Source organism: Ambystoma mexicanum, chromosome 6q (assembly GCF_040938575.1).
Source record: "Ambystoma mexicanum isolate Mex_15411 chromosome 6q, UKY_AmexF1_1, whole genome shotgun sequence".
Lineage (NCBI taxonomy): Eukaryota > Metazoa > Chordata > Amphibia > Caudata > Ambystomatidae > Ambystoma > Ambystoma mexicanum.
Window position 1 is genome coordinate 1,117,125,448 of NC_090937.1, and position 27,810 is coordinate 1,117,153,257.

At 45.3% G+C, this 27,810-nt stretch overlaps 1 protein-coding gene across 4 annotated transcripts in view; it reads left to right on the forward strand.

The window, feature by feature from the left end:
• The window catches only part of TEC (tec protein tyrosine kinase), an 837,667-nt gene that overhangs the window by 741,121 nt on the left and 68,736 nt on the right, over positions 1-27,810 (forward strand). For all 4 annotated transcript variants that reach the window (XM_069631701.1, XM_069631702.1, XM_069631700.1 and 1 more), the window contains one exon: positions 26,179-26,243. In XM_069631701.1, coding sequence (XP_069487802.1) covers positions 26,179-26,243 — 65 coding nt within the window. The remainder of the gene's footprint in view (positions 1-26,178; positions 26,244-27,810) is intronic.

Genomic DNA, 27,810 nt, shown 5'->3' on the forward strand with positions numbered 1-27,810 from the left:
GGTAGTTTTAATGTGGCTAATAACCAGGTTTTCTGGTACATACTCAGGTGTGGGTTTAATAAATTGACTAAAATCCCCTCCTGACTGCATTAGAATAATCTTACTCCATCTTGAGTAGTCACTTTGACCCTCTCGCTTCGAGTAATTTTAACATAGCATTGAGGTTTTTGGGGACACCTTTCCTCGCTGTCCCTATTCGATAAGTGGTGCATCATAAGTGTCTAGTTTTAGGGACAACTTTCCTAGCTAACCCTATTAGATAGGCATCACACCATCGGTGTCTAGTGATCACATATATACAGGATAAGTTATTTCTTCCTGAGGGATAAAACTAGTTCTAAAATGGATATTGGTGAAGTAATTGACACCCTTTTGTGATATAACATTGTTTCTCCTCGGTGGACCTTGTTCATAGATATGGAGGATCATGTTTTTAATTGACCCTTTATGTGTTTTATCTCTTTCTTAATTTATAACAGTTCCATGCTTTTATATTTTTTTCAATCAACCATTTTGTCCTCAACGTGCTTTCCCTTGCTTCATTCAACAATTGACTTGGCGTCCCAGCTCCCCTGCTTGGGTTCACCCAGTTTATTTAACTTTCTTTCAATGGTGTGCGGTGTACGCCACAAAGCGCCCCGGCATCCCAACTCCTATTTCTGGGCTCACTAGTTTCTCCTGGCTGCTTTGGAATTCTCTGTGGTCTGCAATTCTCCCAGCGGCTCGCTTCCTCCTCTTGCAGGAATATTGTTGGCTCTCTGGTACCCGCAATACCTCTGCCTTCATTCCACAGCTTCCTCTGCTCTTGGCCTCTACGCTACGAATCTCCGGAATCCAAGTCTCTCGTGACAATGCCCTCAGTAGCTTCCTTGCTACCTGCTGCAACTTGCTTCTTCTCAGTTTCCCGACCCACGTTGGGAGTAGTGGTTCTCCATGTTTCTTGAAGCTGTGAGAAACCTGAAGGATTCTCACCTACTAGTCCCCAGGGATCTGTCATCCAGGTGGCCAGGACACGGCAATCGCTTTTGGATCTAGTTCCTGGGGGGTCCTGGGGGTGGACCAGTGTGGGGCGGGATCACCTGGAGGGGGGGGTCCTCAGGGTGTGGAGGTGGGACACTAGCGGGTTAGATGCAATATGCCCCTTGTTATTACACCTTTTCCCCATTTTACCACGTAGGATATTCAGACACTCTACCTCCCCCGCCCCCTTTTTCGACTAACACTTTCTTACACTACGAAAGACAACAGACTAACACTAAAGCCGTTTACCTGACATGTCCCAACACAAGGGTCAGGCAGAATCAGGAAATTGACCCAAATCACACACGCCTGACAGCCCTTTCCCTTCCCCTCAGGGATAAAAGGTGGGGCATGAGACCAAACGACGAGCAAGCCAAGCCACACGATGAGACAGCTATCCCAGGGTGGCAGTTCAAGAGGTGGCGAAAAGCGGCGAGAACCGAAGGGTTGACAAGGAGAGAAGCAACCTTGCCCTTTCTGACCCAGACCCATGAAGGCTCCCAGAAAGGGATCATAAGACCGCAAATGATTGCCAGTGTGTGTTACAGTAGATGTCAACGGTACCCGTATCCCTCCTACACTGATAATCAGGACAGGGCGAGATTCTTGTTACCGTAGTACCGTCCTTGACTCCAGAGACAAGAAAAGCCAAGCAGTTTGATGTATTCAGGAATCGGTAGGCAAAACAAACATAAGTTTATTTACATCAAGTGATTAGCCGGGCGCCCCGCACTGCGACTCTCATACACTCACTCCTCAGCTCCGTCCTTCCCTGTCAACCGCCTGATCGAATCCACACATCTTTGAAACCCAAACATTCCACACGCTCATGCAGGTGGGGAGCCAAGGCAACATAACATAGCAACATCACATAAATACTTAGAATATAACATCATCCCCCCCTCTTCTAATATCGAATAACAGAAGAAGGAAATAATAAAACAGAATAACATATTTCTGTGCATAGCAAAAATCAACAATATACCCATTCCCCATGTAGAACAACTTAACAATTAAAAACAGCAACTAGAATAATCCACCTGTAACTTAATACAATTCCTTAACTCTCCATGATGTAATCTCTGGACCATATCGGTAGTCTCTTCTCTCTTGAACTACGTAAGATCCTATGTTCTGTAACATCCTTTCCATTATTACCTTGTCGCATGTCCGCTTCCCCAACTTGTCTCACCATGTCACCATTCACATTCTCATTCCCATCTTGAATATGATCATTCCCAAATAAATCAATCACTTTTTTCTCATGTCTAAATTGTCTATCCCTTCCATGCTCACCTTTCCACATCCATTTACTGACCCTATCCAAATTCCACACCGATCCACCACGAACTCTGACCGCTCTCCTGAACACTTGTATCACCTTAACCGGACTGCTGTATTTAGAGTCACCCTTGCTCACATTACGCCCAAACTTTATTCTCACAAAATCTCCTGGTGAAATTCTCAACCTAGCCTCTTCTGGAGACAACTTATACTTGTCTTGATATGTGTCAGAACTTTTTCTTTTACCTTCTAAACTTCCCCTTTGATTGACCCATTCCGGATTAAGTAATGTGTTAGGGGCTCTCCCCCTCATTAATTCAAAAGGAGAGACATCCATTCCCCTCTTGACAGACATCCTAATGCTCCATATCCTCTCCTTGAGAGCCTCATCTACCGGCATGTTATTTCTCAAAGCCAATTCCACAGTTTCCACTATCATACGGTTACATCTCTCCACTAGCCTATTGGTTTGTGGATGATATAACACTGAGAATCTCCATTCGATTCCCGATCTCTTGGCAAATTCTCTCATTTCTCTACTCCTGAATTGAACTCCATTGTCACTAATGATTATTTTAGGGAATCCCTCCCTCCTGCAAATCTGCATAATGAATTTAATCACCTCATCAGTATCAATTTTATTCACTACTTTGACTTCAAGCCACCCTGAGTAATAATCAATCAAAACTATTAGGAACTTCTTTTCACCAACCAACCTCACATATGGCCCAACAATATCAATTCCCACCCTCTCCCATGGTGCTTCACCTTTACAAATATTGATTGGTTCTGACTTGACACTCCTGCAGCTCTTGTCGCTGTTCTGGCATGGCCAGCAATTCCTAATAAACCTCTCGATCATCATATCCATACCTGGCCACCAGTATTTCGACCTCACATTTCTTTTTGTGTCAGTGATGCTAGGATGGCCCTGCTGTGCCTTTTCAACAAGCTCACCACATAACTTTCGTGGAGGAATCAATTCATCTCCCCTCACTAAAAATCCATCCTCCATAGACAACTCATCCTTTACTTCCCAGAATCGCAAACATCCTTCACTAACTACTCTCTTTTCAGGCCACCCTGATTCAGTGTATTTCTTGATTTCTTGTAACTCTCCATCTCTACCAAACTCCTCAATTCAAGTATCCTTGGACGTAACCTCAAAAACAACAGCCACCCTTTCTTCATCGACATCCCCCATTGTCTCACTATTCATCAACGGTAACCGTGACAAAAAATCAGCAACAACATTCCTTTTCCCCGGCACATATTTCACTAAAAAATTATAATCTTGCAGCTTAAGACTTAATCTTGCTATCCTCAGCGAAGCTTTGCACATTCCTTTCACCGTGAGAACTTCAATCAGGGGCTTGTGATCCGTCTGTATTACAAACTTGCTTCCCCACAGATACTTCCTAAAGTAATTCACTGCCCATGAACAAGCTAACAACTCCTTTTCAATGACCGAATATCTGCTGTTTCTGAAATAGCTCTTGATGCATGACTGATTATCTTATCATTACCATCTTCATCTACCTGTGATAAAACCGCCCCTAATCCACTCCCACTGGCATCCACCGTGATCCTGGTTAACTTCCCAAACTCAAATCCTCCTAATTCCAAAGAGTTACACATTTCTCCCTTTATGCAATCAACTGCCACATTACATCCATCATCCCATGTAAACTTTGCATCCTTTTTCAACAACCTTCTCAAAGGTTCTGTTACACTAGCGAAGTTTCTTACAAATCTGTTATAATACTCACATAACCCCAGAAATTATCTCAATTCATCTTTGTTATTGGGACTAGGTGACTCCTTAATTGCCCTCATGGCATCTCTTTTAGGCTTGTATCCTTTGCCATTCACCGTATGCCCTAAATATTCCACCTCTTCTACTCCAAACTTACACTTGCTTTTTTCAATTTTCAACGCAACATCTTCCAATCTTATCAAGACTTCTTTCAACCTCCCATCATGCTCCTCAGATCCCTTTCCAAATACAATAATACAACACAGTTCATCACAGCCGGTGAGTCAAAGTGAGTACCAATAGGAAACCGAACTGTGTTGAACAAGTTGCGAATGGCAAATGAAGTGGAAAACCAGTGGAAGAGGGGTCCGGCACCATGTGGGTGTGCAATCGATAGACTCTGGTAGATTCCCCTATTGTTGAAACTACTAATACCAGAAGGCCCTAGGAGAGCCGTGAGGAAAAGCTCAAAGTGGTCATACAGCACCCTAGCAAAAACTCCTGTGCAGTCCAGAGTCTTTGAACAGCACGTAATTGGAAAGCTAAGGGAGATGAATCCCGCATAGCAAGAAAGGAGAAGGAACCATGTGGTTGGCAAGAGTGTACCCAACGGAGGGATGCTGACAAAAAGGGGCAAAGCATGATGCCCCAATCAACATTGTGTTGACAAGAGTGAACCCGACGGAGGGCTGTCCACAGTGGATTGTTTAAAAAGACGTTAAGAATGAAAAGGGAGAAATCTTGTGAATAAAAGCTGCAGTGAAGGCAACAGAGAAAGGCTGCTATTCGAGAAGGGTCTGTGCCCAGAAGAGGAAGAGCGGCATCCAAGGGTGAAAAATCATCACCCAACGACTTGTGAATACCACAGGTGAAAACATTTTGATTACCACATTCGAGAAGGATGTGAGTGCGGAAGAGGGGGAAACAAGGGTGAAAAGCAATCACCCAACGACTCAATGTAGCAGGTGAAATCGTATGAGTAAAAGCCGGAAGGAACCCGACAGAGGGAGGCTGACATTCGAGAGGGGTCTGAGCCTGGAATAGGGGGACCCAGGGGGGAAAACCATCAACCAACATAGCAAAATAGATGAAATCTTATGAGTCAAAGCCATATGATCCCGACCGAGGGAGGCTGCTATTCGAAGGAGCCCATATGAGGGGGATCCAGGGGTGAGAAGCCATCAACCACCGTACATACGGAAAGGAACTTTTTGTTTTATTATTTTGAACCCATCAGATCCTCAGAGGCAAGAGACTTTTTGTAGGAAAGAGACTTAATCACAGAATATGCTGATACCTGAGAACTGAACTGTAGTCTTGTGCTGGGAAAGCTCGAATGTGTGCTACACTAAGGAGTCCCGCCTTGTCCCATGCTAAAAACATGGGGAAGGGAGACACCCTGGCTATAATATTCTAATTTATCATTTGTGAACACTTCTTTCTTGTAAACACTATCTCACACTCTTTTCGTGTTTAGTTGTAAGGACTGGCAATCGTTTTCTTTAGTACAGGCCCTTTTATTTGACAGGACGCCATTAGAACTGCCTTATTATTATTTGATGGTCGTAGCTTGCTCCCATCTTAGATTTAGGTTTAGATTAGGCATTTTTTCCAACGTACCTATACAGTTTAATGAACACCTTTGAACAGTGATCACTTGTGTCTGTCTCTACTGTTGCCGCCATGAGTTCCTTTAAACGTCCCGGCACCTATCAGATCCTTCCAAAATCTAGGGCGCGTCTTTAGCTTCCTGGCTTCAGCGCTCTGCATTGCTCTACTGCTCTTCATTGTCTCAGTAATTTTATTACAAGGGTATGAAAGAGCCTTGTTGTCAGTCCAGACTGGATGTTCTGATTTTATACAACAGTATGCCATACAGGATTGGGAAATGAAGGGGTTCGTGTCATACCCTCAGTGGAAAGGGGGATACCATTTTCCAGCTAACAAGTCCACCTCCCTCCCATGAGGAGTGTCTACCCCCCATATGGTTCTCCCTCAGGTAGCTACCCACAGGGTCAGGATCAGATAGCGGCTGCCTTTCCCTGGCCCTATGGGGAGAGAGTTTCCCAAGAGAGGCAGTGATGACGTTGCTAGACGTTGCTAGATTCATCACTACTTCTACCCAGGCATATCTCCTATAATTTATGTGCATTCTCTGCTCCCATCAGAAGACCCCCCACATGGTCTGACTTTATTTCCTTTGTTTTGCCTTCCGACACAGAACGTAATACCCATCCAAAAAGGTTAGCCAGGTTTCCTGTAATCATAGTATATCATAATCATTTAAAATATCAAAACCCTCTTTTCTGGCTATAAAATGGTTATGCCCTTTTGTGTTCCATTGAAGTATTCTAATCACGCCACCATTGTGGCTAGGAACTCCATGCTAAATATCCCCCTGAGGCACGTGAAAGTCAGTCCCACGTTACCTGTAGTTTATCTGCCACTAAATTCCCCCAGCTTCAAGGTATTCTAGGTTCACCTTTCGTCCTTGATTATTATAGGTAATTACGATTTTATCCTTACCCCAGTTCAATGGCCTTATGTCAGTACAGATATTGTTCCTGCCCCTGCTGGCTCTTTACAGTGAGACACCAATTCTCAAGAAACTGGAGCTAAACTTCATTATCAAATCAACTGTTTGAACTGCATAAAAGTGCACTTTGATACCATCGTCCATCATTTCGATAACCTAAATGTTCCCTGTAGTAATGACTCTTCATTGCAGAATGATAGCCATCATATTTAATACCTCATTTCTATTTAATGGCTCTTTTTTGGACGTGGGAAATAGTTCTGTTATGTAAATAGTAGAACTGTAGTTTATTGAACTTGTTACATCATTCTTTAACATTGGGGTCTGGCCTTCTGTTGTTACCACCTTCTTTTGCCGGTTCATATTATAAAATATTAGGAGAGTCAATCGGTGATGTGATACACACCAGACCATCCTCATCATTAATTTGGGATGTAGTGACATTTAATTGTGGCCCTTCCTGATGTATTACCAATTGATCCAATGTTGCTGGTTTCTGCCTTTTACTTCGCTTTGATTTTTGAGTTACTCTTGTGGTATCCTTTTTAACGGAAAACTGTTCTCCTCATTTTTGAGTAGGCTATTGTAAAGAGGGACTACTTACATAAGTAATCTGAAAAAAAGTACAAAAACTACTCCACAGAAGAGTGACACTGTGCAGTAAGAAAACCCACACATGTATTCACTCCCCAACAGCTGGGAGAAAGATTCAAATAGCCCTGTAAGCTGTACTGGTTGAAAGGTTCTCAGCATTGCCCACTGCAAACATATATTTTATACAACAAAACATGAATTACATTTTGGGGGATTTCAAAAAAGCTGATTGGTGCAAATATCCATAATGCCCCGTATATTTGTGTAATCTTACTGGCTGTCATATTTCCTGGAACAAAACCCACAACACACCTTTCTTACATAATAACCCTGAAATCACCCTCCCCTCAATGAAATCACCTAATGCTGACCAGGAGATAAACTCTCTGATTCGATTGGCTGGCACAGTCCTCATACAAAACTAGCTATGCAGCTGCAAGCTTGAACTGGATTCTATTGGTTGAAGATAACACAAGCTCAAATAGAATAGTGCCAAGGTTAGGCACTACATTTTAGCTTCTCCGTTCCCTGTCCCTCTCCCCACACCTGTGATATCCTCATCTTCCTCCACATGCCTTGTACCAGCTCTGCTTAGAATAAATTTGGAAGACACCGTTGCTGGAAAGTAATTCCTTGCTATTTTATTAATTCTTACCATGGAAATTCTGCCTGCCTCCATTTGGCCTTCCAACTATCTTCTGGGAACGCTTCTGGCAGGGTTGCGTTACCATGAGAAAAATCCTCCCCTGTCATCTTGACCTTTGCTACTTAGTACAGGAGAAATGAAGCCTGCAGCATGTCAATATGGGCTGACTAGAAAAATGCTATCCCCCAATTGTGTCCTACAAAAGCATGACTGCCCAGTTATTGCTCATAAAAAGACACATAACTCTTACCTAACAAAGCCCAACCTTACATAATAACAAAACCCCATCTCTCTGGTGCTACATGTGTCCTGTGACAACAGCTCTATCGTGTGTGTTGCTCTGGACAGCATCCTACACATGTTCTGTGTTTTTTTGCACGTTTCTTCTGTGGTTTCCATTTGCGTTATTGGCAGCCTCGTCAGTCTCTGCAAATACTGAAATAGATGTTTGCATTCCAAAACGTTTAACTGAGCCCAACATTTGCATTTAGCCATCTCAAGCAGGAGTGCTTCGACCCGCCTCAACCTCCTGCTGATTAGGCTCTGATTATAATGAAGTTATATTCAGGTCACGTACCTGCCTTTGTAGGCTACAACAGAGGTTCAATACTGAGTTGTTATCCACTGATATTTCCTCTTGCGAACCACCCTCTACATCGTGACCCTCCAAATGAGCGTGACTAGTTCTGCCTGTATCGGTCACCAGATCCTTCTGCTGTGTTTTAAAGAAAGCAGTTATTTTTCCATGGGTGGAATTCAAGCCAGCAATCTTTGTCATCACATCAAGTTTCAGTGCTTCTGTTAGACTGCCAGAGGGGGCTTTCCCCATGCCATTAAGGTAATGAAGGACTGAATTGCTTCTTAAGTTTTTTATATGCTCCCATATTAACCCTCCCTGAATGTGTCTCTTAAAATTGTAGTTGTGGAAAAAAACAAAACCAAGATTTCGGTACGCCAGCTTACCTGCCAGGTAGAACGCGTTGAGGCAGGATGCAGTCCCATTCCCTTCCCACAGACTGCGTACTGCACTTGCATGCACTTACACTGCTCCCCACTCACCCTTTCACATGTAGAAGAGTAATTTACCAATTGAAACTGTGACCAGCTGCTACAGATCACGGGAATAATCAGGTGTCCGTCGTCCGGCTCCTGCCTCCAAACCTCTGACGGCACTTGCATGCACCGAACTCTGCTTGCTACTTGCGCTCTCAAATCACTATCAGTACAACTAAAGAGTACTGCTTCTCACTGAAGCTACCTTTTATTATCATTATTATCATGGTATTTATTGAGCGTGGACCTAGCTTCGAGAAGCAACTGAGTGCTTTACACAGGTATACACCAATACAGATAAATAACGGAACGCTTTACAGAGGTGTACACCATTACAGATGCATAACGGACGCTTTTCAGTGGTAACAACAGAACAGATATACAGCGGGAGGTAGGATCCAGAGGGGTATAGAGGAGGGGTACAGCTGTACCGGGTGGCAGGGAGGAGAGGGGCAGGTGGTGTCTAGCGAGTCAGGTGGCGCAAGGTCGACGTGATGGCCTAGGTGTTGAGGAGAGACTCCTTGAAAAGGTGGGTCTTGAGTTCTTTTCTGAATTGTAGGAGCGTGGGGGCATGTCTGATGCTGACGGTGAGGAAGTTGCATAGTCTTAGGGCGTGGGCAGAGAAGGCTTGTTTTTGCAGTGGTGGATTTCAAGTCTGCACGTTTCCTGGCTTCTGACAGTGTGCTGTCCGCTAGAGATGCAGATTTTCTCTGCGAGATAGTTGGGTGACTTGAGGGCGACTGTCTTATAGGTAATGCAGCAAGAATTGAAAGTGATTCGTGTATGCATTGGGAGCCAGTGAAGGTCGATGAGAGTCAGGGTGATGTGGTTGTATCTTGATGAGGTGTGCAGCAGTGTGTAGGACACTTCTCAGGGGCACAAGGGAGGATGACAGGAGGCCTTCCAGGAGTGCATTTCCCCATCCAGGTGGGATAGGACCAGTGCTTGAATGGCGGATCTAAAGTTGTCTGGACGGAGGAAGGTCTTGACATTTCACAGGATGTTGAGCTGATACCAAGCTGTCTGAGTTTCCTTAGCTATGTGTGTCTTGAAGGAGAGGTGTTTGTCGATGTGGAACTCAAGGGGCTTGGTGCAGGAGGTGAGCTCAGGTGTGAAGATAGATTGAAGATCACTGGGGAGAGGTTGCAACCCTGCGGGACTCCACAGGTGATGGGTAGCATTGGCGATCTAGAGAAGTCCATCTGAACAAACTGCTTGAGGTTGGCGAGGTAGGACTTGAACCAGCGTAGGACAAGGTTGCTTATCCCTATGTTGGGTGTCCATAAGCGTCTTGTGGTTTACTGTGTCAAAAGCGGCTGAGAGGTCGATTAGAAGCAGGAGGCAGGGGTGGGCATCGTCAAGGATGTTGAGGGCGTCGTCGACGGCCTGTATGGGTCGGAATCTGGATTGGTAGGTTTGGAGATGATTGTTGTGCGGCTACTGCTTTCTCAATGATCTTACCTAGGAAGGTAAGATGGTTAATGGGGCTATAGTTACCGAGATTGTCAGGATCCAGAGTGGGTTTCTTTAGTAGAGGGAGGATTTGTCCTGTTTTTAGGGTCGATGGGAAGGTGCCTTGAGTTAGTGAGCTGTTGATGGTCTCCAGGTAGGGAAGGAGAGCTTCTGCTCGGAGGGTCTTGAGGATGAATGCTGGGAGGATGTTATCTGTATACGATGGGGCTTTGAGGGTGGCCAGGGTTTCTACCAGGTCCTCTGTCAAGAGTGTCTTCAATGTTGTCCAGGGTGTGTAGATTTTGTAAGGAGGGACATGAGGAGAGTGTGTGGATGCAGAGCTGGCATCCCTGTGCTGGCGAATCTTGCTGAATTTGTTGATGAAGAAGGGGTTGATGGTGGTGGATTTTTCGATGGAGTTTCATACGGCAGGGTTGTGTATCGAGTTGACACACTGCTTGGCTTGTGTTACGGTATTCTCATACTAGGAGGCCATGGCTGTGTTGATTAGTTGTCAGCGGGTTGCTCAGACTTCCTTGAGGAGCGCCAGGTCAGATGTAGTCCTGGAGCGGCATCAGGTTTTCTTTTGTTTCCTGATGACTCTCTTGCTGAGGTTCAGTTCTTGCGTGTACCAGGGTGCTGACGGTTTCGATTGGCTTGTGTGTTGTTTCAGAGGCGCGTGTTGGTTGATGGAAGCTGAAAGGGTGGTGTTGAGTCCTTGAAGTAGAGAGTCACAGTTGACTTGGGGGTATTTGGTCCATATAAGGTTCAGGTTGACAAGGTCTTCTGTGAGGGCTTCCACTGGGAAGTTCTTTAAGGACCTGATGGTTTGTCTGCTGGATTTCTGCTGGGAGTGCTTGACTGTAGTGATGTGCGGGATGTTGAAAGGCATGGTTAGGTGGTCAGACCAGACCAGCAGGAGAGGAGAGCTGTAGTGGAGGGAAAACAGTGCAGTGATGATTAGGTAGAGGATGTTACGTTTCTCATGTGTTGGGTCTTTCGTGTGCTGTGTGAGGCAGAGGGTGTCTCGAAGGCTGAGGAGAGCTTCCTTCATCGGTTTGGTGGCCTTCTTGCCTGGGAGGTTGTAGTCTCCTAAAAAGACGTCAAGTCTGGTGCAGGGCCACAAGGTCTTGTGTATCATTGCAAGGCCTCCACCAGTCTTGTTCGGCCGGTCTATGTGTTGGATGCTGTAGCCGTCGGGGACAAGGACGTCTAGGATGTGTGTGGAGGTGGGTGGAAGCCAGGTCTCTGTGATGAAGATGGTGTTAAGGTCATGTGTAGTGATGAGATTGATGATGTTTGCTGCATGGTTGATAGCTGAGCGGACATTGACGAGCATCAACATCCTTGTTGTGGACAGTGAGGGGGTGTTGATGGGCTTGAGGATGATGTGGGTGAAGTTGCTGCATTGCAGAGTCCATGCCTTAGAGGAGGGGTGATGTAATTAACGTTGGCTAGTGATGGTGGGGATGGCCTGTGGGAACAGAGGGAGAAAACACATGTTGGGGCGGGCTTATCTGTTTTCTGAGCAGGGGTTGGCGCCCTAGGTCCTCCTGGTCTGTACAGGTCCAAACAGGAATTGCCCTTTTCTTTGTCTGCCCTTCACTTCAGACGCCCAGGCGGGAGACGCCCTTGATATAAGAGTTAAGAGCAGAAACGAAGAGGCAGGGCTAAGACGGTGGGTGGGGCTTAGGCCAGGTGACCTAGATCTACTTGCACCTGCTCCCCATCTGCAAAGGAAAGAGGCTGGATGGCTGCTTAAGTAAGGAAAACGGGTAGGAAAAAAGGAAGGCGCCAACAATTTAAGGTGATTGACAGGTGGGCGCAGCTTAGGCCAGGTGACCTTGATCCACATGCACCTGCTAACCAACTGCTCCTGATCCTAAACATGAAATTATTTCTTTGGGAGCTGACAGTGAGCCAACTATGACATGCCATATACCACTGGCCTGTCTGGTCTTTAAAAGTACCAATCAATTTCCACCATTGTATATGATATTTCTCAGTATCATCCGGCCCATCCACACTGATCAGCAGAGAAGTGTTTATTGATGCCAACTCCCTCCTGTTGTGTTCATAGATGAGATAGACGCTCCATTGACGGACCTTGATTATGGAATATGCTATCACTGTCTGTTACAAGTATGACTCCTTTAGGTGCATTTCATAAAGCCCTTAAAATATCTGTTTAACTGATGCTCATGAGCATTCTATTTTCTTATTCCTCTCCAGCGTGCTCTGCTGTATACCCGTCTTAATACCTGCACCCAGATGAAGTTGGTTGTGCCCAGAAATAATGCAAATCTATGATGTCACAGATTACCAGGAAAGATGGCAAATGTAGTTCCGGGGCTGTGGGAAATCCGACACCAACTTTGCACAGAAAGGCAGGGTTCTAGCAAAGTACTGCTGAGAAGTGACAGTGCCACCCTGCAAGGTGTTTGCACAATGTGATAGATCAGAATGCAAGGCGTCAAATCAAGATCTGTCTTTAGGTCCATAACACTTCCAGTTGGCTAAATATTGGACAGCCTGAGGCTGGATAGGTGAGTCCAAAATAGTTCTTTAGAGCAGTGTGTCAACAAAGGGACTTGGATGTAGGTGCAACTGAGAAGAAGGGGGCATGGTTTTAGAAGGTACATGTGGAAAACAGGATGAATATGTCATTTGTTGGGCAGAGCAAGCTTCAAAGGTACTGGGTCAATCTCATGACTGTATAAGGATCCACAAATCAAGTCAGGAGTTTGTGATTTCGGAATATAGAGTTCTGTTTCTATATGGCGTCAGCATATCATTTTGTCCACTGCTGAGACTGTTGCAGGTGTTGGACCACGGATGCCTGCACCAGCTGTATATGCAGAAAACAAATATTACACAGTGAATCAACTGATGTTGATTCTGGGGAATCTAAACTTAACAGTCATGGATGTTGCACATAGTTGGCAACAATCAAGATGGATACCCATTGTAGAATGAAGACAATTGTTGCATGCAAATTCGAACATGCATAACAACGAAACTCAGGTTTCCAGTTGTTGAAGGCAGAAACATCAGAGTTATTGTTCCAGGGTCTGATTTCCTCTCTCGGACAGTCGATTAGTGTGTGGGTGGAGGGCTAATGAACACCTGGCATCAATATCAATAACCTCATCTGGGCCTTCCAAAAATGAGAGAGAACATGGGAACCCCAGGCAGACACTATAATGGAAAGAAGCCAGAAGAAACTGAATACTTTTGAAAGACCAAGTCTGCCATCCTTTGAGCTGAGCCAAGCCATCTAAGAAAAGTAATGAACAATTATCCAGATCATGATTCGACTTTGTACTTTAGGCGTGTCAACAATAAAGACCAGGCATGATCTGTAAGAGCCCAACAGGTTTCCTACTGCTTGACTTATATTTGGCATATATTGAACAATGTAAGACATGGTCTTTCACATCCTTTCTAATAAAAAGCCACCAACACCATCAACTTAGTAGAGGTAAGGTCTTTTGTTGCCATGAATGCCCTGCTACTTTACAGTCACTACACCACATTATAGCTTGTTGTTGTATGCTGATTTCTGGTAGGTACGGGTAGCCCTGAATGGTAGGGAATCATTCATGAAGTGTGGCGTTCATTCCTTCTGACTGAGCAGAATGAGAATGGTGGCAATCCCAAAACACCTGAATTGGAGATGGCGAGGGTGTACAAATGCATATTACCTGCTCTGGGACTAAAATATGGACATACTTGATGGGAGGATGGTTGATCATCATCAAGTGTGAAAGGGCATTAGCTTGGCTGTGTCATGACCCAGGACAGTATGTAACCACCAAATTCAATGTAGCAAAGAACAAATGCCACCTTGCTGGCCGTGCATTGGTACATTTTGCCATTTGTGTCAAAAGCCTACAAGTAACCACAATTTAAGAAAGTACCCCATTTGCCTTGGTTGAATAATTGACCAGCGCTTTTCACTACTAGTTAAATCTTATTTTATTTAGACGCAACCTTACCCCCTACCTCCAGAGGACACCATGTACTGTAATAAGGGGAATAACATTCACTCCACCAGCAGGCTATTACTGCCAGCTTCCTTTCTATAAATGGCCCAGATCACTTTGACCAGTCTTATAAGCAGAATCATGCCTGGGCCTCATCCCCATACAGATGTCAGTCCACTAGTTCCCAGTCACCATCAAAGTCATTGACAAGACATTGGCCTACTATAATGAATCGTGTCAGATCAGTGGGTAGCAAGGCCCCAAGAGCACCTCGGCCTCTCAGCTCCCTGCCTCAATTCACCAGTAGAACGTCAGGGTAGAATTAAACACAATGAGAGGTTTCACAGCAATGCTGCTCTTACCCTTGTACTTGCCATCAGCTGGCCGCACTTTTAAGTATTGTCTTACTTTTCTACTGTTATCCTATGTACTGCACTGCCCCCTCCCCTTTCCCTCTGCACTTTTCCCCTTCCCCTGGCCCCTGCACTTGTGCAATCTCAATGTCACTTGGACTAGTAGGATTGCTGTCTGTCCTCCCTCTGTTTCCCTTCCCTTGCCTCGTCCGCGCCTTGAAACACTTGTGTATAGGTACGTTAAAAAATGCCATATCATATCATATCATGCTGGGAACTCCATGTAGAATGTTGCTTACAGAGTTCCACAGCGAATGCTGGGGACTCCATGTAGAATGTTGCTCATTGAATCATTACAGCAGTACTGATCTGGAAACAACAAGGCTGATATATAACAAACCTGCCTTCTCACAATCATGAAATAATACAGAAAGAAAGGTTGATATGTAATGAAAGTTAACCATGAGGTTAACCATGAGCGCCATGATGCCCTCCGCCAAACAATGCGCTATACAAGTATAGATAAGATAAGATGAGGTTCCAACCAACTTCTTCTGCCTAAATCCGCACACTCCATCACTTTGGCAAGCTTACTTCTTTCCATATGCTCCAAACATCCATGATTATAGCATCAGTATATACTTGTTTGTTGTACCTTTTGTGTCTTGCAAAACCTACTGAGTCCTTTATGGCGTATCCTGGCTTTTTTCACTCGAACCAGCTTCCCGTCCTGAAAATCACTCCTTTTAACATTCTTCTAAAGATTGGACCTCATCTTCATTATTTTGCACCTTCTCGTTCACCTTTTCTCTCAGTTTGCCTTAGTCCCTTTTCACAAACCTCCCACGTCCCAACCACAGATGGACCCACCAAACTATGCTGCTTGCTCCTCCTCATCATCTCGAAGGGTATCAGTTCCATTGTTGCATGTAGTACCAACCTGAATGCGCACACCATGCATTTCATGTCTTTCTGCCAACTTACCCCCACTCTCCTGGACACTTGCACGAGTGTTTGATTGAAACGTTCAACCACAGCATTTTATTCTGGATGGTGTGCCACCCACCACACTATCTAGAAATCACTCTGCAACCTTTGATGTTAATTAAAACCCATGTCCATCAGTAACTTACTGGGGAAAATATCTCTCTGGAAAACCATACCCAAGAATTCAACCACTGCCTTCAAGTTAGCCTCCCTCACCACCTGAGTTTCTACCCACATTCAGTAGAGATCCAATAGAACTAGAATATACTTCTTGTGCCCACTGTCAAGAGGACCTCCTACATCCAACGACACCAAGCCCCTTGGTAAGCTGGGAAATTCCATTAACTTTAATAGCTGAGACCTGTTTTTTAACATCTTGGTATCATGGCACACACTGCAATTTTGACAATTTCTTCAACATCCTGATCCATGCTAAGCCACCAATAGTCACACCAAAGCCTACCTTTGACCACTATCATGCCTAAATGTCCATCATGACCGACTTCAGTCTTTTATTTCTTACACCCAAAGGAGGTCCTACTCCACCTCCCTTGTAGAGGAAACCAACTGTTACGCTCACCTGGTATCCACGGGGACGCCACCCAGCCAGTTGGTCGTTGGTGCCCTTCCCAATGATTCCCTGGTGTGGTCTCGGTGTCGATGGGATTCCGCCTGGAAGTGAAGACTATATTAGGACTGGGCGACCAAGGTAAGTTTTCCCCCACCTCCCTTGTGTTTCCAACCCCTCCAGGTTCTCTTCTCACCTGGTTGTCGGAATCGGTGGGCTCTCCGTCCTGCTCTCTGGGCAGGGGCGCGTTGTCTTTTGTGGGTGCGGGCGGTCCAGTTACTTCACTGACTGCTGCCCTTGTAGTGTCTTTCAGGTAGGTCTTATTGCGATTGATGGCGTCGTAATTCTTGCATGTCTTTTCTCTGTTCTAAATTTCTCTTCCTAGGAGCACGGAGTGTCCGTTTGGAGAACTGGATATGCTGGCTCTCACCGGGAGATGATGGCGCGCTATAGCGCTATGATGCGGTAAGGAGGCGCTTTGAGTAGCGCAGCGGTCTTGTCCTCACTGGCCTGTGCTTTTCTCTTTTCGTAGGTCGCGGTGAGTTCCCAGCGCAGATGGAGTTCCAGAGCTATGCCGGCCGAAAAGCAACCAACCAGGTAAGTCTTTGAGCGCTTTGTGGTTGTAATGTCTCCACTACCTCCTTTAATGATGTCTTTCTCCTTTTCTCAGGTCCTTAGATCTGGGCGGTGAACTCCACCAACAGAGCTGCCCATGAGCTGCAAGCAGTGAAGGATGATGAATGCAGGTAAGATTCTGCTGCTAACGATGTTCTTGGTTTTTCTACAGGTCCGGAATTCACCAGGCTCGTGAGAAAGCTGGACACGGTGAGAGTCACGTTGCTAGAAGCAAAATAACACGAAGCTTGTTGTCTTGTTCAGGTGTGGTTTAAATAGCCACTGTAAAGTAGTCCAGGTAAAGTAGTCCCTAGGCCACCACACCCAAAACACTAGACCGCATAGCTTGGTTCTAGGAACCAAGCTATGTGGATGCCTCCATGTTGGCTGAAAGCCTCAATAAAGTAGTTCCTCAAGCAGATGTCTTTCCTTACTGATGAGCCTGGCGCCAAAGGTGCCAGGACTCGCCCCAAGAGGGCCTGGAAGTAGATGCCAGGCCTTATTAGTGATCTGAGCCCTGGTCCACCTGGCCAATGGGCTTGCCAGTGGGGATCAGGGCTGAGGATCGTGACACCAACCTTGATGCTCAATTCATCCTTTACTGAACTGCTTAAGTACTGGACAATCCACTTGCCTGTCCCATCCTGACTCCACTCTGCTGACAACATCCCTTAGCTCCATATCCTGTTTCAGTGACCACATACCACATAGACTTATTCTTCCATCTCCTCCACCTCATCATCACCCTTCACATCATCTCCTCCTCACCTTGCCCGGGCCAAGAAATCTGCCACTATGTTCTCCTTGCCTGCCACATGTTGACTCCAAAATTGCATCATTGTAATGAGGCGACCCACCTCATGATTCTCTTAGATATCCCTTTCAGACCATGAATTTTGGAAACTCTCTCCAAAGGTTCATGAGCAGTAAAGACGTGGAATGTACGGCCCCAAAGGAAAACATTGGAGTTGTTTATTGCCTAAACTACACTGAGGGCTTCCTTCTCTATAACTGAGTATCGCAGTTCAGCTCCCCTCAAGACTTAAGCATGCTTACCCTCCTGGGCGCTCCAACGTTGAAGTGCCTAAAGGTATGTTGGCAAAAGTTCCAAAATGTAGGCACAATGGCTGGGTGATATCAAACATCCATTGGTGCATGCTTGTCCTGGGCCCCAGACATGCTTGACTTTCAGGATATACCTATGCTATGAGGTTCACAGGTTGGAGGAGATGGGGTAAGTGACAATTCTTTGCAGTTTTACTTCCAGGCATGGTTGTCTCCAGAAATGGCCTCTGTCAGTAGGTGGGTAGCTGGGTTTTCTTCGCCACTAGAGAAATAACTATAAGGTCCAGTAACTCGCCAGTGCTGCTTGTTTTGCCTGGCTGGTGTCAAAAAATCACCTCCCAGAGGAATCTCCTCTTTTCTGGGGTTTCCATGCCTACTATTTCTGATGTATGGCTTTCTCTCATTGTGTTGTCTTTCTTCCTTCTCCAACCTTTCTCCTTCTCTGTCGCCTGCTCTCCTTTTCACTATTCCACTCCTATCTGTTCCTTGATCCCAATGACTCCTTCTCTGGTTATCTTCTCCTTCCTTGTTCCCACTTAATGGCCTACCCACCTCCTCTGTGCTCAGCTGTTTTCTTCTTTACCAATTCTCTTTTTTCACTTTTCCTCTCATAAATCAGTCTCTCCTTCCTTTACAAATTCCTACACTCTTCTCTTTCTCTCCTTTGTCTCCTTTTCTACTGTTCTTCTGCCCTCTACCTCACTCACTTTAAGTTCCCTTCTTCTCTCCTCTTAAGTGTATCTTCTCATCTAGTATTGCCTTTCTTTTGTTCTTTTAGTCTCCTCTTTCCCTATCCCTTTGCCCTCCCCTGCTTCTTCTCAGCTTCTCTTCTTTCCTTCTATATCCTTCTGTGCCATCCATATGATTCTTTGCATCTCCTCTACCGCTTACCTTTCACTCTCTAGCTCTACCACTCCTCTATGTCTCTTCATCTTTCCTGGCATGGAGTCCATTATTTCCACCGTTTTTTTTAGCCGTTTTGCCCCTTCTTTTCTCTCTGCACAACTTCTTCCTTCCTCCATGTTTATCCTTGAAGTCATCACCTCCTGTTTGGTTTGTCTCCTTTTCTTCCACTTGGGTCTGTCCCCCACCTGTATCGGGTTTATCCTTTCTTCTTCCCTCCCCTCCTTTTTGCTTCTCCTTCCTCTCTTTCACCCTTTTCATTTCCCGCTTCTTTCTCTATTCTTTCTTTCCTTCTTCCTCTTCTTTTGACCCCCACTCGTCCACTTCTCTTACTCTTTTTAATCGCTTCAACAGGCCTCAGAAACATTTTTCCAGCTATATCCATTCTTGATGGCTGATTCCCCCCGCCCTTTGTAATTCCTTCCCTATTGGTTTCCATTTTGGATGAAACTAACATGGGACTGGCTGTGTCATTGCTCTGAGGGTTGGCATTCGGGACACTGTTCCATCCCTAGTTTGGGTGGGAGGGTCTGCCCTTCTGAGCGAGGTTTCATATTTGTTGTCAGCCATCTTGGGGGCAGGCAAAACTGCACTTAAGGCCTCCTATTCCTCTCAACCATTTCCACACCCTAGACTGCAGTCTGTCTTTCTCAGACTCGGTAGCCTATCTTGTTACCGCATTCCTGCAACTCTGCAAATCGTTTTGCACCTACCAACCAACCTGCCGAGGGATTCCCATGCCCTAGACCGTGGCACGTTAATTCACAAGTCCTTTTCCGGTAACCCTCATGATCCAGCCACTTCTCATGGAGGCACCCTGCCAATTCCCCAGCAGTGACACCTCTAACTTCGGTGAGTAGATTAGTGACTGGGGAGCACCTGTAAGAATTCACCCAGGGCTCACCTTGCTGGTCATCCCCACTTTGCAAGTCAGAATCTCTGGTCATCTGCAGCTCTTCCGTTCTCCCCCCTGGGGTCTCGGCATGTGACATCATCATTGTTGTTAGCCTGGCTCTCTTTGCCCCATAGCCATGTTGGAGGAATTCAAGGTACATCTCAGAATAAGGCACATCACACTAGTAGTTCAGACTCTCCACACAGCTTTATCAAGATGAATATGTCAGGAGTCAGAGTCTGCAATGATGGCCGAACAGCTCTCCCATCCTCTGGAGAACATGTATTACATACGCTGTGGGAGATGGGATGCCACCAATCCATCCTCCTCATATTATATAAGCACCCTGCAGGTGGCATCAGCCAATCAGGTACAATCCCGCGTTCTGAGCTGCCTGTGCAGCTGGCGCCCCCTTCCCATCACCACTACCCCTCCCACCTCATCTCTTAGCACCTGTGTAGTTTTCAACGTGGGTGCTTGTTATGGGTGACCCTCCCATGTGCATTGCCCCTTTAAGGGGATGTGTCCCTCCCACGTGTATTGCCCCTTTAAGGTGGGCCATGACTGTGTCATGGCCCAAGCTAATAAAAGGAGCTCCTGCAGGCACGTGAGAAAGAACGGCTGCAGACTCCCAAAGAGGAATGACTGAGTCTGTGGGCCTCATTACAACTCAGGCGGTAAGGGGTTTACGGCGCCGTAAACAGCGCCGACCCTTACCGCCTGAGTACGAGGTCCCTTAGCGCCATGGCGGATTTAACACCTGCTTTTAGCAGGTGTTAAAATCCATGGCGCTAAGGGACCATGGAGTTAATTACGCCACCGTAATTTACGGTGGCGTAATTAAGGCCTTCCCCACTCCCATTATGCCCTATGGGGCAAAAATGGGAATGGGGAAGGGTAAATGGGGATTGGGGACTTACCGCCCCGCCAAACTCGGAATGGGGCGGTAAGTCCGCCAACCACCATGGCGTAAACGTAGTTTACGCCATGGTGGTAAAGTCACGGCCCAGGCGGTAACTTACCGCCTGGGTCGTAATGAGGCCCTGTGTCTCATTAATGATGCAGGCCGCCGGCCTACACGTGGAGGCACAGGCCTGTATGCCCTGATGCCGTGGGACCCCCCACCGCCAGGATGTTGGCAGAGGTCCACATGGTCAGGGGCCTGGCAGGCTGTGACCCCACCTCATGGTGCTGATGTCCCATAGCACCCGGGTTCCTGCCGGATGTCCATGGCAGGCCCCACCCCCACAGGCACCGGGCCTGTCGTGTGCTGAATACCACAGCACCCAGGGGCGCCTGCCGGATGTCCATGGCAGGCGACCCCCAACAGTGCTAAGAGTTATTTTAGTTTAAAATTAAAAAGAAAACTTACCTTAGGTGGCAGTCCAACGCCATGCAGTCCTGTTTGACCGGAATCCCGTTTTCTATTTTGATTACGTGTACGTCATCAACAAAGAAAACAGGCTTCCTGTCAAACAGGACTGCATGGCGTCGGGCCACCCATCTAAGGTAAGTTCTTTTTTATCTTACATATACACCATTAGCACCTGTGTAGACAATTACACTGGTGCTAATGGCGATAAGCACCACGGTGGCGGGCCCACCCTGTAGGTAATGGCCTGCCACCTCGCTGCACTTGGACCCTTAACATGGGCAGCAGGCCATTACCTACAGGGTGGGCCCCCCAACTCGGGGCATATTGCCTCAGTAAAACACGAGTTCTTGCACTTATTGTCCTTTTTGGAATTGACCACTGAACCCACCACACAGGATTATGAGCTTTTAAGGTACATTCCCACTCCAGCAACAGCTTGTTTTTGGTCCCAAAGGGAGAGACACATTGTGTTCTCTTCTGCTAGCTCGCATATTCCTTTTCCAACTATCACACTGCTCTTAATATTAAATGCTTAACCCTCTACAGTCTTTCAACCAAAGTTTGTAAGATTCAACCAAAGCTGCAGATTGTTGTGCTTGATTCTGTTTGGCAATCCCCAACATTAAAATAGTTTTACTCCTTGACTGCTGTTATGCTGGTGTTACTTGGTGAAAGCTTCCAGCAACTTCCCACAGACTTTCAGAGAATCTTAATTTGTTTGGCCTTATTTGGACATATTTAATTAAAAATACTATTAAGCGCTCTACTGGCCACGACCACCCCCGCTAAAATCCTCAAAAACACGTCGCCCTACCCATGCACACCCCGGAGTGCTCCTTGAGTGCTGTTACTCTGTTAAGTGGTTGGGGTCCAGGCATGAATTTCTATTTTTTCTTCTGTTTTTTGCAGGTATTTAACATTATTCATGAGATTGTGTTTTTTGGTGTTGTTACATAATTCTATGTTTTTATGACTCCATAGAAATGTATTGTATTTAATTTAATAATTTTTTATGAGCTAAGCTTGGAGGTTTGATTTCTGCTACTGGCATTTCAACCCTAGAAGGCTAAGGATGTCATATGCCTTTACTTTACCATCTGCCATGCATAGACATCTCGTCACCAACAGCAGGTTACAGTTCCAACTAAACCCCTCCCTAGTACGAGGGAAATGCAGGACTGTCACTTTGTTCAAGGCTGGCAATAACACGTCAGCGTTCCAAATTGGTAACCTCAGATATTAGAGGTTATCTTAATAAAACAAATCAAAGCTTACCACAGGAAACCATTGCAAACGAGTCACTGGATACACTGAAACTCCCCCAGGATCTAGCTGGGAGCAAGGCCCCCCCTCGCAAAATATGCTTATACAGTTTGATGATATTCCAGACTCCACCATTATGGCGGAAATTCTATGTACGGAGCTAGGGGGTGGGCACCGGCAGGGTAACGAGGATTCCCCTACAAGCACAGAAGCTAATCACGATGTGTTGCTACAGAGGGCTCGAGTGGACCGGGAATTAGGAGAGCTCCTTCTTCCTGTCCTCTCGAAGGTGACAATAGCCAAGGATCCCTTAAATCAAACTACACACACTGAAATCAAGAGCTCAGGTATAGGGGATGCATCAATCCCAACCCAGGAATCATCTAATAAGAACCAACATCAACGGAGCTCTCCCCTTGTATTTAAAATGGTTCATCATAATAATTCCACCTCTCCTAAAATATTTTTCACATTGGAACAAAAAAGAAATTGGCTGATAAAAGATCATAATGAGTCTAATCAGAGTAGGAGGGGTGGAAGTATACCCAGGGAGGATAGAAGGTTTCACAGAAAGAACAATCATATTGATTGCCAGGACGAGATCATGTATAGGGGGAGAAAGGAAAAAAGAGGGAACTATCAGAGAGGCGGGGGATCGATTTTGACCATTAGGAGGGAAATAATGTGAGGGGACAAACTGAAAAAAGGTGTGATACACATTCTTCCTCTAGACCACCTTGTTCAAGTAAAGGCCATACAAATAAAAGTGAGAATATAATACATAGCTTACTCTTGGAATCTAGAGGAGGTTTTGAGGAAGAGCCCATTTTGAACAGATCAAACATACTAGCTCTGATCACTGAAATACCGGGATTGGAGGCGATACAGTCTTTGGACATTGCCCAAGTCGAATTCTTGAGTGATTTTGATTTCGAGGAAGGTGAGACTGTGGATTCCATCTCAGTTAGTTAGGAATGCACTAGTTGAAACCACTTATTTCAACAGGGTTTTAACTAAGGCACAGTGATAGATCATCATACCAAACTAAGAGGACTACCGACTATTTCTATTCACTGCAAAGGCGGAAGAACACCATTCACAGAGAATTTTGGGAACAAGCTCATAATAAAAGGCAGTCAGATGGTTCCTGGCTCCCGGGTGTTCTGGCAAGCTACAAGCGAACCACCTCAAATTAACTGCCCACCAAAAAACAATCAGACATTTGGAAAATAACAGTGTGGAATACTAGAGGGTTCAAACACCTACTCTCATAAAAAAGAGAACCATTTGTCTAGATATTGTTATGCTTCAGGAGAAGTAGTTCCTACCACCTCCGGTATGAAATGGTTACGTAATTTCTTTGATGCACGCGGTCAAGGCTTCCAAGGGTCGTCCATCGTCAGGATTATTAGCAGCTTGTAAAATGAGTCCCGGATTAATCCTGGAGCGGTGGGCATACCCAAATCGTTAGTTGCAGTTAACAAATTTGGTTTGTTTAAGTGAATTGTTCGCTCTTTTTAATGCTTATTGATATCCCCCAGCAATCGCATACAATGTGTTCCTTGACTGTGTGGCAAGTATGCTGGATTTAGCCCTTTTAGATCCCAATATAACTTCAATAATAATAGCGTGGGATTTAAATATACTGTGTTTTCATACAGGGCCCGCTCCAATTACTATTAGAGCAAAGAAATGGTTGGCTATGATGGACATTAAGGGCTTTATTACGCTCACCGGTGCTCTAAATGTATTTATTTATTTCACTTGTAAACCACACACAAGCCCTCAGGCATGCAGGAACTATAGAACCAGTTATATGGGGCCCAAAGGCGATAAGGCAAAAGCTTACAGAGGAGTAGACAGCGTACATCGGTCATGCAGTATCAAGCAGTTACAGTTTAGGTTGCATGGCAGATGAGTTGAACAACCTAGTTTTCAGTGCTTTGCGGAAGGCCCAGAAGAAACCTTCAGCTCTGAAGGTGGGTGGGAGGGAGTTCCATTGCTTGGCTGCAATGACTGGGAAGCTTGTGCCTCCTGCTTTCACACTTTTGAATTTGGGTTGCATAAGCCTGTGAGAGTAAGGGGTTTTGGTGGGCATGGAGGGTTGGGATATGGTGAGTTTTTGCGACAAGTAAGGGGGGCAGACTTGGAGATGCATTTATGAGTGATGACGAGAGTCTTGATAGTGATTCTTTCTTTGATAGGGAGACATTGAACCTTTCTATGGGCAGTTGAGATGTGCTCTGAACGGGGAATGTTCAGGGCCGCACGAAGGGCATTGTTTTGTATAGTCTGGAGTTTCTTAAGATTGCAGGATGAAGTGCTGGCAAAAAGGGCGTTGCAATAGTCTAACCTGGCACCCACCACTGAGTGGCCGATGGTTAGACAGTTGGCTTTGGCGAGGAAGGGTCTGGCAGGATTGATAAGTTTCGGTGGCTATTACATGCGTTTAACATCATAGTTTTATGTTATAGTCTTGTGACAATCTTGTCACCAATCATCTTTATGCATTTATTTCACAACTTCATGTTTCTTTAATCAACTCATTATTTAAAGATCAGCATCCTTTTTCATTCACCTTCAGCTCCATCCCACAATCAAAGTAGGTGATACATGTTGATGTCTCACACCATTCTATGTTTATGGTAACTCTCAGAATGTGCTGTCCATGCATGGGTCATCTGAGAAAATAAACATGTCCCTTTAGTGGTAACCTCAACATTTAGTTATGATGTTTGTCACGGTTGATTATTGGATGTGAATCTCGCATATTTAGTATCAGGACATTAGGCACATAGCAACTTTCTGAACACATATTTAGCAAGTATTGTATTCTATTAATCACAGATTCACATTGCATATAATGTGGCCCTATAGGCACACCGCATAATGTGGTTCACAGGGGATTCCATAAAGTCTGGCCAGAGTATCTCTACATAAAATGTGAGATTATACATAAAAACATACAATAATTATTGTAATTGTTTGCAAAGCTCCCACGTGTCTCTGCATCGTAACTTTGAAGTACTGAGAGTCCAGTGGCACAGGCGGTGAAATTGTTGGTTGAAAAAATGCCACCACCTCTTCGACTGCGTATGCATGCTGGTGGTCAACCACATTGGCCAGCCTGGTTGTTCTGCGGCATAGACGGCTAGCACTGTTTGTGGGAAATAACAGAGATGCCACAAGCAACAAGCACTGGTGAGCCACTTTGCTGCAGAAAAAGGTAAATGTAGGCACAGGAAAGGAGATCAGACTGGGATGGGGGTGCCGAACAGGAGGTTCTGGTGGAATCCCCCATAAACCGTAAGAGAGAAGCAAACACTGGTAACACAAACATGTGCTGCCGTTTTCTGACCACAGCATGCCCACAGTAGTGAGGACGCTGGTGTTAAGCCGCAGCAAAAGGTACAGCTGGTGGAGATTGACCAGCAGAATCCCAAAGATCTGTCGGTAAGACATCATAAATACAACCTTTTCCTGTTAATGTTCCCATTAGATAGGGCAAGATGGGATGCCCAAGAGCTGTCAGACGTGGTGATAAATGAAAGAATGAGGTTGCCTCTCTGGAGCAGAGAAGATTTGCAAATGCTGCAGCAAGCAATCACACTACCCACCCCTGTCCACATTGGCTCTCCAAAGCGTGGCAATGGCAGAGAATAATGCTGTTTTGGACGTTTGAGTTGCTTACATAAAGAAGTTGGCTCCACTCTTGGCTTGTAACTCCTCTGCTGCATTATGAGCCAGAAAGTGCAATGTTATTTCATGCCAAGTGAAGACGCGTAATTTGGTCTTTTTCCTGAAATGCAGTTTGTTTTGTTTTTTAGGCTGCCAGAAACTGCTTAGTGAATGAGTCTGGAGACGTGAAGGTGTCGGATTTTGGAATGGCAAGGTAGGCACAACGGGCCGTTATCTGCAGAACCATAATCAGAAAGAGTATTCTGCGTTTCCCATCCGCTACGTCTGTGTGTCATCCCTCTTCTTATTCAAGATTATTTTTAGATTAAATGTACTCTATGATTTGATGGAAGAATTTTGAAAGTGAAGGGGGAGTACATTTTTTTACCCAAATTGGCTTGAAAGGGCCCATTTCATTCAAGGGTGTTCCTCCCATCCCCAGTATGAGACTATGTTAAAAATAATGGGTTGAAATGGTGCATTTTACAACAGCCAAAAGCTATTCGATTTACATTTTGCTTCTGTAGAAGAACACAATAAACAATTCAATAGATGCCATGTCAACAACAGTACAACAACAATATTTTACGTCATATTTTTATGACTGTTCCCACCAAATATTGGCACATTTTTATGATGCCTGTGTCTACGATATATTCCAGCATTGCCTGTAAAATATTAGATTTTTTCCTGCTCCTTGATGCACCCCTGGCTCACCCTCAACCTCCACACAGTCTCTCTCTCATACACACACACACACACAAACACACACGTAACTGCTCTCAGGCACAGATCTACTCATTCTTAAATGCAGCTGTAGTGGGGTGATCGTTTAACAGACCTTATTGGGAGGCAGGTGTATGCAGGCACACAATGAAATGAAATGATATTTTATTTATATCGCGCTCGTACACAAGTGTTTCAGAGCGCGACCAGGCAGAAAGGGAGGGGAACAAAGAAAAAACAGAAAACAGTGATCTTACTAGGCCCAGTGACATTTAAGAAAGCGCAAGTGCAAGGGAATCAATATATAGCGTAAACCTTCTCTTATAACAACTTGACCTGCCTCTTACTTATCTCCAAACCCTGCTCTCCTGTGTTCAAGATCACCCCGGTGTACCTGGCTATGAAAGGGGTATGGGTAGGGTAGATCTAGAGGTTAGAGCAGGCATGTTCCCCAAATACCCCTAGAGACAAAACACAAAGTTAGAGTAACTGGAGCACAAAAAGAAAGGCGGTCAAAGGAATTCTGGTGCACGGTTCTTTAGTTGTTTAAAGCTTACTTTTCCTCTTCCAGTACACCAGCAGGGTTTTGTGAGTTTTGTTTTACAAAAAGGTGCAAAACACAAGACACTATATACAAATTACCGTAAATCTAGCAGCTGCGTAACTAAAAAAATAAAATGCACAAATATAGAGTCCTTGAAAAATATGAAAGTGTTATAAAATATATATACAAAGTCTATACAGTGCACTGTATTCACAACTATTTATAATGACCTTACTTGCAAAACAACCTGGCCAGGGCTGTCTGAGGGGCTTTGCTGCTGCTCTTGCGTTCTTCTTTCTTCCTGCGCTCTTTGGTGGTGGCTCTGTGGCAGTAGGCGGCAGGCAGCAGCAACAACAACAGTGTGGGGAACCCCCAAAGTCTTTGTAGGGCTTGCAGTAGGCGGTGACAGGCAGCAGCGGCAACAGCAACAGTGCGTTAGGGCCCAAAAGTACTTTACATGGGCTAGGCTGAGTATGCCAGATGCAGCCCAGCACTCATAGCCAAAGTGGGG